We start from the raw sequence: 11,113 nt of genomic DNA, 5'->3' as shown, positions 1-11,113 counted from the left end.
TTTATTTTTAACATCATTTCCTCTACACATGATATACTATTGAAATTGAGTACTATTAGCATTTAAAACATGAGGAAAGGCCAATGCAGCCTCTGTTCATGTTCAGACACAATATTGTTTACAGGCTGCCGTCTATAATTAGAACAGGTGAATCGATGACCTTACAGCAGCAATGTGACTGTCGTCTGTGTAACTAGAGACGCCTCCTGCAGCAAAAGTCAATCTGTTGGAGACAAAGATGTGAGAGAGCAGATTCCTGCATTCCTCCCATTTTATTTAAATATCCAAGCTTTAAAATTCAGAAACAAAGGGGAAAAAACAGCTACACAAGCACCACACGTCCAGCTTTTTTGAGGTGCAAATGTAAATGATGCATAAGATCTGAAATCCTCTAAGACATCCGAGCAGCAACAGGTAATATTTCCATGTTGTTTCTCTGTAACAGCAAAACACCTGCAGACTGGCTGTGCTTCTGCTTTTAGACACTTGCTCATGGCGTCAATAGGATCCGCCTACCAGTCGCCACTTTAACCCTTAAACACACGTTTCCACCCTGCTGTTATTTTGTAAATTAAAATCCCAGTTATGTCAGAATTTAAAGGTTAAAAAAAATTCTAAATGAAATTCTTCTACATGAAGAATCCATCAAAGTGGATTAAAATAACTTTTGTGTGTTTTAGATTTATTTTAATGAGCAATCTAGCTGTCTGCAAGTGTCTACTAAACCTTCAGATCAGACTGAAGGAGTAAGTATTTTATTAGCAAAAAAATAAAAAGTTTAACTGCTTTTATTATAACCTTGCATCTATAAATGTATAATAGAAGAAATAAAAAACAAGGAGAGCCAACAGAGGTTTGGTACAGTTTTAATAGCATTTGCTCATAAATACTTGTTACATATACAGTGACTTTTTTCCGAACAGATGGATATTTGAAAAAAGGATTCCTATTAAAGGCTAAGTTAATTTCTGAAATGAACATGAGAGCCCTTTGTGAGGAAGTCGGGGACTTTCCAGTGAATCTGTTTGTGTGTGATCCTCAGTGAAAGGTTCGCCGTGCTTCTTCAAGCAGAGGCAGAGCGTGGAATGACGAGCACAAGTAGAAAAGACTGGCTTTCTTACTGGGACTGATTATGTCAGTCGAAGGCAAGCATTATTAGCCGCAACACTTAGAAGTCAAAGATTTTTCATCCCACAACAAAGCCAGCAAACCCTCAGATCCAGCTCTCTGTGAAATAAGAGGAAAGTGATGAAGAGCTGCAGAAATCTGACACTAGCTTGTAAATGAAAAACGCAGTGCTGTATACAATTCTGCAGCATTTTTGTCACTTTGCACACAAATGGACACATTAGAAGTCTTGTTACAAATAAATAAGGCTTTTGTTGCATATGGCTCCACATTTAGGTAAAAAAGGCACATTCTTTGCCTAAAAAGAGCTAAATAATACATTCAAATGTGGCATTTTTAAGACTTAAGAGGCAGTTTGGATCACATAAGAATGTCTCATCTGGACCAAAAAAAAAGCTTTAAAACATGATTTAAACAGTATTGAAAGATGTAATGTAAGAATAATAAAAAGGCAAACTTTTGCAGGGAACATGGGGTCTTACGAAGGCAGTAGGGTACTTGTGTTAGCGTCCCAAACACACTCCGGTTCTAACCAGATTACCACTAAAATTGAATTTAAAGTCCTACTCTGAGCCATTTAGCCCAAGGTTTTTTAGAATATTCCATGAGAAGACGGCAGAAGAGGAAAAACAGACCTCGGAATAAGGAGGCGCATCTCCTGTCAGGGTTTACCGTCCATAGCCACTAAGAAGGAGGTTAATGTTTAAGCCCTCTTAATTCCAAACTGAAAGCTGGAAGGGAACCTTGACCCCCACATGCAGCTCCACTCCAAAGCAACCTTCACTCAAAACAAAAACCGGTTTATTTCAATTCAATCAATTCAGCATGACTGTAAGTGAAAGGGCTCAACGCCATCTGAACACAACACAATAAACCCGGAGTTTCTCCTCTTGTTCTGTTCTGGTGGCTGTTTTCACACCAAGTCACTTCATGCAGGAATCTTTCCATGTCTGTGCAGATAAGCATGAAGAGCTTAGAACTTCACCATACTGATTGTTGCAATTAGTGCAGAATTAACGACTTCTGCTTTAATAATACATATTTACCAATATGAGTGTAGTCTGATAGGAGTTAAAGCTAGAAGGGTGCAGTTAAGGCTTCAAGACATAAATAATACAGATAGCTCTTACACATTTATATTTAGTATTAAAAGGACCTGCAGTATTTACACTAAGAGGATATTCAGTAGTTTTTTTGTAGTTCTTAGTAGTCATATGTTTAAAAAAGCCAAAATGTCAGTTAAGTGAACCTTGTTTACGCAGATCCTACAGGGTTAGCCGGAAGTGTCACCTTGTCTCTTCGGAGGTCCGTGAGCGTGGACTGCGATTCTGCAGAAGATGTCGGGGTGATGTTGCCGCGCGGCGCCGAGTCCATGCTGGGGTCCCTGCTGATGCTGGACTGATTGGTGGGGTGGCGAGGAAGGGCTGGAGGGGGATACGACGGCGACTGCAGGATATCAGCGTAGCGCTGGCTGGGCTTGGTTTCCCTCTGCAGCACTTTCCTCAACAGAGGCTTCAGCAGCCCGACGGTCAGCTGGCTGCTGCAGGACTCCACGAAAGGAGGAGGAGATGGAGGGCAGGATGCGTAGAGAGAGGAAGGGACGGTGGGAGAGTTAGAAGAAGGGAGGTTTTTGAGCACCAAGTTAAGGATGGTGGTGACTGTGAAGTCCTCAGGGCACAACGCCCACAACAGGTCCAGGTAGGGATCCAGATCTCTGTGGTGAGACACCTCGCACAGCAAAGTAGTGAAAATCTCCTTGTTGAGGAGCGGACCCTGTTTGCAGAACTCCTGGGCGACCTGCATGACCTTCTCCCACTGCTGCTTGCCCATGAGGATCCTCAGCGCCTGGAGAACCGCATTGGGGCGCTCACTTACCAGCAGGAGCTCCACCTCCAAGTCTTGGTGGCGGTTTCTGTCTGGGCTGGAGCTGAACAAGATGCAAAGTGCTCGTTTGTAGAGAGGTACGTGGTTCTCCCCAGCCTCCCTTCCTCTTCCACCGGAGAAGCTCCAGGAGGACGAAGCCAGAGGCAAGCCCAGTCCGGCAGAGCCCTGCTGCTGCTGGGCCAGCTGGAGGAACTTGGGCAGCCAGCTGGGTTGGAAGTGGAAGACTGACTGACAGAGGAGCTCAAACACTGGGAGGACAGCTGGGGAGGAGGCCGCTCCTGCTCTGGGCTTGCAGTTTTGGTCCCCTTTCAGGCTGCGACTGTGCTTCGGCTGGCCGTTAGAGAGCAGGAGGGAGGCTGTGGAGCTGGAGTGCAGAGCAGGACTGAGGACACACTTCCACATGTCAGGGGGAGCTTTGCTGGACAGAGATCCTTCACCGTTGTAGTGCAGTTGTAGTGCAACCTGTACAGCCTTCCAGGCCTGGCAGGGGAAGATGCTGAAGAGGGAGTTCAGGTAAGTCAGAGAATCTTTATCCAAGTCAGAGATGGACAGAAGCCTCACCACTTCTTTCTCCACCAGAGTGTAACACATGGTCTCCACCTCTTTAGCGCTTCCCTTCACTAAACCCCCTTTCACCTCCTCCAGGGAGACCAAAGCCCTGAGTTCGGCCTCCAGGGAGCACATCAGTTTGTCCTGCCCGGCATTACATTCCCCCCACCCGTTCTGCGACAGTTCTGCACCACCCCGCCTCAAACTTGTGCTGCATAGGTAGTTCCTGAGAATGGAGGCTAAAGAGATGGGAGCCTGGAACCTGCCCCCTTTCTTCAGCGCCTCCACGGTGAGCTGGGTGCTGCTCAGGCTCCTCTGCTGGTAGTATTTACATGCTTCCTCAAACACAGCCTCCACCAGCACGGCTCCAGAGTGCGCTCGATTCACCGCAGTGGAACCGGACAGCTTCCTCTTTGAGCTGCAGTCTTTACACTCCGTTTCCTTGTTTGCTACCACGAACAGGCCGTTTTCTGACAGCAAATGTGGGGTCTGCCTGACATCCTGGTTTATGTATAACAACCCATTTTTTTTCAACAGAATCTTTTCCAACTCTTTGCCACACTTTATGTCAACCAGGTAGAGTTTTTCTTCTATTATAAGTGCCAGGGTGTCCTGGAATACGCACATGCTGGTGGGACCTTGGTGCTGGACAAAGCAGTTCTCTGCGAGTTTGTAGACCCGACGCAGAATCCCATCTTTCTGCAGGAGACAGATCCAGCCTGTGCTGAGCAGCAGGAGCAGGCCTCCACAGCCCGTGGGGGTGACGTTCAGAATCTCTGGTGGCTCAAGAATTGATAAATACCCCATGCAGTCAGTCACCAGCCTTTTAAAGTCCGACTCTCTGGCTGAAACGTGTTTAACGGGGGTGTTATTGCACGTGGTGTTCACCGTGAACGTGTCACGGTGAGGCAACCAGGTTAAGAAGAATTTGGAGATGCTCCACGGCGGTTTCGCCTTCACGTCAGGAAGAAGATGCACACATTCGCCGGAGCGAAGCACGGCAACTTTGGGGCTACTGTGGAGGGTGATTTTCACTCCTCCCAAGATGACGGCGCCCTCCTCCACCTCATAGTCTCGTCTGCAAACACAGAAGCGCAGGTTATTCCTCAGCAGCGGAGAAGCAGAGGAGCTTTCAGACGGTGGCCTCTCCTCACACCAGATGAGGAGTTGGGAGGAAGCGCAGACAGACACCACTTTGGCCCGGGGGCTGTTGCACAGGTCGGATGTCTGGAGGAGATGCCATCCAACCTTGCAGTCTTGAAACTTCCAGAACTCGGCTTTCCCGTTGTCATAAACCACTGCAGCCACTGCTGTGCCTCTGATCCTGCTGTTTTTGTGGTCCAGATAAACAACATCCACTATGGGGGCGGTCCGGGTCAGCCACAGATCCAGCTTCTTCTGGTTCTGGACCGGCACGGGTCTTTCGTACTTGTCAAAAGTCATAAGACCGACCTCAGGTTTTTGGAGGATGATGTGGATGTGACGTGAATCTGGGCTCACGCGGACATTTGTCAGACCGTTGTGCTCGTTGTTGGACAGACTCAGCATGTCTGCCAGCTCCTCACTGCCAGCAAAGTCCTTGAAAGATGACACTTCCTCCAACACGAACCGCGACATTTTCAGCTTTTTTTGTTTATGTTTTCTCCACAGAGGAGATTACCGTCGCTGCGTGTTAAGGAGCCAGCTAACTCGTGCAGTCCATTAATCTGACCTGGGCTCCGGGGAGGCTATCAGTCTGAGCGGCATGTCTCCGGGTCCAGCGGGAGGATTCATTCCTCTCCCACGGCGAACCCACGCTCGTGAACGGCTCCGGAGCTAATAAATCCACTGGGGGTAAACACGGAGAAAGTTTAAACTGCCAGAAGAGAAAGGCACTGCAGTCATTGCGATGCTATGCTAGCATTCCCCCGACATCACGGGATTCTTAATTTCCGGGTACCAATGATGTTTTGCTCAGGGGGCGGGGCTTAGAAATGACGTAGAGGCACCAACACGCACGCTCAGAATGTGACTTTTGAGTCATGTTTTTGTGTAAATCGCATGTTATATGTATGCTCCCTTGGCATATTCGAAGTTTACTAAGTAGAATTGTGTTTTGTACGTTATTTACTTAAATTTTGTTCTGTAAAGTTATAAAATAATATGACTTTTGAGCGAGAAAAAGGTTCCAGAACAATCTCTCTCTCTCTCTATACACACTTTAAAGAGCCCTGTCTACCTACTATTGAAAAAACTTCCTATTTACTTAGACTTAAATGCAAAAATGTTATTAAACTACGAGAATATGTCCCCGAAAAAGCCACAACTTTGTGTCAACAAAGTGTGAGGAAAATTTTAACAGTCTGTCAGCCTTGACCTGCATTCGTGCAAAATAGTGAGCCAAAAGTACTACCCCCCCCCCCATTTTACCATCATATTCAGAAATTTGTTTCATAGCCAACCCACACTGAGTTTCCATGGAAACAGTTTTCACCTTCACAGAAATAATACAGTTTAATTGGCAAGAGATGAAACCAGAAACTGTTCTAGTACACCCTTTTCAGGTCTGACAAGAGGCTGTAACATGGTCTGTCAGCAACCAGGCAATCATCTTGATTCCTCTCCTAAAGGCAGATGTGATCACACAGCGTTGCAGCACAGACAGGTGAATAAAATGTTTCTTTTTTACCTGAAAAAAGCGCTCATTGAACTGGGAGTGGTGACTCATGGTTTAAGTAAGCTTCTCTGCACTTGAAAAGGCCACTTTTATTACTTAAACAAACTTTGAGGCCAGCCCACACTGTGAAGCTGTGCTGAAACATCACTGATTTACAAACCCTTTTAGATAATCAGAATAATGCCAAAAAGGCTTCAGTTGGCAGCAATACGCACTTGTCTCATAAATATATACTTTTTTTGTTACGCATTCATATTTTGAACACTCCAAATTTGCACTCGACTGAATATTGTAAATAGCTCCTTCCTCTATTCTTTATCTGAGTGTGTGTGTAGAAACTCTGTGGCAGGAGTTCTGCTATAAATGCAATTTCCCTCTTTTTATTGTTGCAAAACTAATCAATATAAGAAACATTATAAGGCCTGCTTTATTTAAAGTGGGGGTATTTACAAAACTAACTTGCTAATTTCAATAAGTTCTTTAAAAAGCTGTTTTTCTGTAAGAAAAACTTTCTAGATAAAGCTTTAAATGTCATTGTTGTGACTGAATTAAAGCACAAATGATAGTCAGGGGTTAGTTTGATTAAAGATCATCACACCAAACTGATTAGTAAAGACTCTTGTGATTCCAATAATGTAATCAAATCATGCTGAAAGAGGCCATGTTTGTGTCTTAAGTTATTTACTGTCCAGGAGATGGCAGAGTTGAGCTTTTCTCGTTGTGCCAGAGTCAATCAGTGGCTCATGCCTTTCAAAAATAGGATGGTGATTGCACATTTGTTCAGTTTAGTGAGCCTGGTTTGTTTTTCCTAGTAAAATGGTTAAAAATATATTGGAGTAAAATTGTTTTTGGTTTAGGATCACACAAATACCTAAAGGCGTCTGTCTTCACTTACTCAATAATAAGCAAAAAAGTTAACTAATATATCAAATTTCTTGTTTCTGTCATAAATCACAGTGATTATTGAATTTATATTTTAGGGAAAGCTTTGTTTTACAGAACAATTTGGTCCCACCTACAAATAAACAAAAAGCACAAAAGGTACTAAAAGGACTTTTGACTTTGATTTTAGGTTCACACCATTCTTTGAATTAGGGTCTTTATTTTTGAAACACTCATTATCAATCTTTAAAAGGTTCATGAATGTGGCCAGTAAATTTTTTTTCTTTTTTTAAATTTATTTTTGTGCATTTTTTATGTGTGATGTTCAGATTGTTAATTTAATCGTTGTTTGGGAAACAAAAAAACACGTATCTCAGGAGTGTTCAGTCCTCGCTGTGACAGGAAGAAACAACATTTGTCTGGAGGGGACTGGATGTAGGAGAGATTTTCCCTTTTGAATCATAATGTACAAAAAAGAACAAAAACAGCTGAAAAATGTTGCTTCTCAGGGTAAAGAAAATAGGTAAACCGTCAGCTTAGCAACCCCTCAGAACTCACGTTTCCTACATTTTAGTGTCATTTTGAAAGAAAAATTGTTTGAAGAAAAGAAAGAAATTTCTTTGTGTGTTTGAGCGTTGCGTTAGAGTATCTATATGTCAAGTTGTCAGTCAGCTTCCTGTCTCCTAAGGATCTCCCTTTTTATGTGGCTTTCCCTGCTGTAAAGCTGTCACTCTCTTTCTACACATGATGTCACAGCATTTATGAATGAAATAAATCCGTTGATCCTGAAATTCATTATCCGTGTTTTGATTTCAAAATAAAATGTTACTTTAAGAAATATAGTTTTTGTTTAAATCTGCAATGATCAAAGATGAATCATAGGAACTTTATACAAAAAACAATTCAAAGGATTTTTCAGTATTAATTTTAAACTTTATTGAGGGGCTTTTTTTTTCAAACAAGGAGTTTGCATTTACAGAAAAATGTACATTTAATTTTTTTAAAACTAGAAAATATAAACCCCTCTAGTTGTCATGCAAACAGTTTTTGTCTGCAAAGCCTAATGCTAACGTTACATGCACTCGTACGGGGATTAACCCGTACAAATCTGCAGGTTTTTGGGATGGAGTGTTGTAGACAGGTGGGGCCGGATCATGAGAGGGGTGCAGGTGTGTCTTGGGATTCCCTTGAGGCTCGTGCAGCCACCATAAGACGTACAATCGTTGTATGATGAAAGTGTATTGTGAAGTATTTGTGAGGAAAATGTAAGTTAGACGCATCTATGATGTACAGATCATGCTGTCATACGGTGCCCTTATGCTGCACTCTTGTCATTAGTAAGGGGCAAAGTACAGGTTCCTTACTGACTGCAAGCAAATGCTGCGGACACGCACTTATAACTTGAATAGCACTAACAGGTTCCTTGTGCTGTGTGCAGGGCGTTAAAAATATGAATACTCCATATAATGTTTCTGGATCTCACCTACTTCACCCTTACTTACCCTTAATGTTGGTTAGGTGTTCGCTACGACTTGTCATTCGCAGCATGTTTGTAAAAAAATGCGCATGAACATTTTGTGTCTATCAAGTGATCCACTATTCTAAAGTTTCCTGTGGGTCACTTGTGTGCGCCGTACAGGTTTGCCTATATTTTGCCAGGTGGCAGCCCATATCCACCGCTAAAGTTGTGATAAGGCTTAAAACCTTCTTCTGAATCCGACTGTATGAGGCCATATTTTTAGCATGATTAAATTATAGCATAGCATTCACCGATCAAAATAGCACAAATTCTGAAGCACAAGGACTTTAGCCTATTTTACGTCAGCGACACATACAGGTATAATCAGGAAACCCACTATTTTTCTTAAAGTCCCCCATTACAATTTGTAACATTTTTTTTCATAAAAGCATTCCAAGCAGTGTTTTAAATATGATTATGAAGTTTTTTGCCAAAAAACCTAAATGTCATAAAAAGCCATACTTTGTGTTCATCTGAAGCCTCTGTTTCCAAAATCACCTCTACATGCGTGTTGCCGTTGGTGCTGAGCTGATTAGCTCTGCCCTTGACCCCCCCCCCCCCCCACCCCTGCATGAGTGACGAGCTTGACACAAGGGGGGGCACAAACAACACAGACTGACAGTCTCTATTCTTAAAAGTTTATCTTTAGTCACACAGAAATGTTGAAAAGTACAGGTTTTTGGTTCCAAAAAGACTTTTTGAAAAATGTGCCGAACGACAAAACAAATGTGTGCATCAGACGCTGCAGTTTAACAAAATTACACACATAAAAGAACTTTGATAAGCCCATGAAAAATTATTTGAATAACATTATAATTCAGACTACACTGCACCAGCAGGCATTGCTGGCTGTTGCTTAAAACTAATTTTGTGCCAGCACATGCAGATTGTTAAATTCACTTGCACAGCAATTAAAATGAAATGCCAGAAAGAAAGTATGCATTTTCCAAATATGTAGTCAGAGCTGAACTTTTTTCTAGGCCGAACAGACCCAGAGGAAAGGTTAAATTTGGGATTACAGGTTAGGTTAGGGTCAGGCTGCCTTACACAGAGGCAGCCACTTTCAATGTTCAGTCAATGGTACAGATACGATGTGAGGTCAGCTGGTGCGATGTGAGCGATGGTTGTGGTGGAAAGGTCTGGCTGCAGCTTGAATTCAGCAGTGCAGTGCAATTTGGTACACGTCTGAACCAGTCTGGCCCTGAGACAGACTGTTCGCACTGGACAGTCTGTCTCAGGGTCAATGGAGCTGGAGCGACCACTATGCCGGCCCCCAGAGGCAACCCGGGAGACAGGGACCCGCTGCTGGGGTTCAGGCCTCCTGAACTTTATGATATTTTTCTAATTTTCATCAAGGCCATAATGAAAAAAGGGGCCTCTGACTTTATTCTTGTATTTATTTTTTCCCCTGTCTGGTTAATGCGTGACAGCAAGCCTTCAAACTCGGTCAGAGAACACAAATGCGGAGAACAAATTTTGGACTTTAAGTTTAATTTTAAATATGTGCTACTAACAACAAAGTCCAGCAGTAGATACCTTTAAAATGTGTGGGGAATGCAGCAATGTGTCATCTTCTCTTCACCCGCACCTGAGCTGATGTGCATACTGGGAAATCGGGGAGCTTGTCAGAAATGCCAAAATGAAAGGATTTTTTTATTACATTTGTTCTCTTTCACAACAGAAATGCCACACAAACATGTCTAAATCCCCAAAAATAAGATTTTTATTGAAGGGGGACTTAAAATCACTGAGACTAAGCAGGGTTGTCTGAAAAGTGTGGAACAACACAAATCTTAAAACAAAAACAGGAATTATTTCAGTGATGGTAATGGTATGGTTCCATTGGCTGCCCAGTATGGGGGATTTCAGCTGTAGCACTGACTGTAATCAGTTTGGTGAAGAGTAGACACACATATTAAGAAGGAAGAAAAGTTCAAGGTCATTAGTGAAACAGCAGAACTGGAACAACACACAATATCTTCAGCTCACGCGACCGAGCGGCAAACAAGATAGATGGGGGTTCAAAACCAATGAAGAGATGTTATTGAGCAAGTAATGAGGAAAACTCATCTCAGGAAAAACCCTTGGAAAAAACTTTAAGTGTATTTTGCCCAAAAGTCTGTTGCACTGCTGCTCATGACAGATTCTCCCTGCCTCATTGGCTGTGCAGATAACACACCATTAACAATTGGCTGTCCCTCTAGATTAAGCTTTGGTTCTTATCTAAATGATCCATTCCCCAACTTTGAACATCAATAGCATTAGCTTTCACTTTCCTCTATTAATCGGATTTATGACCCTTGGCTTAATGTAGGATGTAGTTAACTTTAAGTTCCATTTCCTCTCTCGCAGGTGTCCTATCTTTGCAATTCTTGCTATTCTATTTCCCCAAATTCTCATTTAAGACAAGATAAAAGCCACAAACTTAAGCAAAGCAGTACCATTTGTGACCACAGTTTTATTCTGCTCCACTGCATCAGTTTTTTCTGTTGTGT

At 42.8% G+C, this 11,113-nt stretch overlaps 1 protein-coding gene across 1 annotated transcript; it reads right to left on the bottom strand.

Annotated features, from left to right (window-relative positions):
- Window positions 1-850: 850 nt before the first annotated feature.
- hps6 (HPS6, biogenesis of lysosomal organelles complex 2 subunit 3) lies at window positions 851-4,923 on the bottom strand. The gene is made up of 2 exons (XM_011484475.3): window positions 4,716-4,923; window positions 851-4,639 (listed from the first exon to the last, which is right to left on the bottom strand). The coding sequence occupies exons 1-2, from the start codon at window positions 4,802-4,804 to the stop codon at window positions 2,383-2,385; spliced, it is 2,346 nt and encodes a 781-aa protein (XP_011482777.1). The 5' UTR covers window positions 4,805-4,923; the 3' UTR covers window positions 851-2,382.
- Window positions 4,924-11,113: the final 6,190 nt, after the last annotated feature.

The sequence above is a fragment of the Oryzias latipes genome, chromosome 15 (genome assembly GCF_002234675.1).
Source record: "Oryzias latipes chromosome 15, ASM223467v1".
Lineage (NCBI taxonomy): Eukaryota > Metazoa > Chordata > Actinopteri > Beloniformes > Adrianichthyidae > Oryzias > Oryzias latipes.
The sequence above is the reverse complement of the archived record's forward strand: the minus strand, read 5'-3'. Positions and strand labels throughout refer to the sequence as shown.

What these genes read in the sequence shown, in the direction of transcription:
- hps6 (XM_011484475.3), bottom strand. Translation starts at nt 4,804, where the DNA reads ATGGCATCTCCTCCAGACATCCGACCTGTGCAACAGCCCCCGGGCCAA. An exon ending in CTCCCAACTCCTCATCTGGT is followed by an intron (nt 4,640 to 4,715) that starts GTGAGGAGAGGC and finishes CTGTGTTTGCAG; the next exon opens with ACGAGACTATGAGGTGGAGG.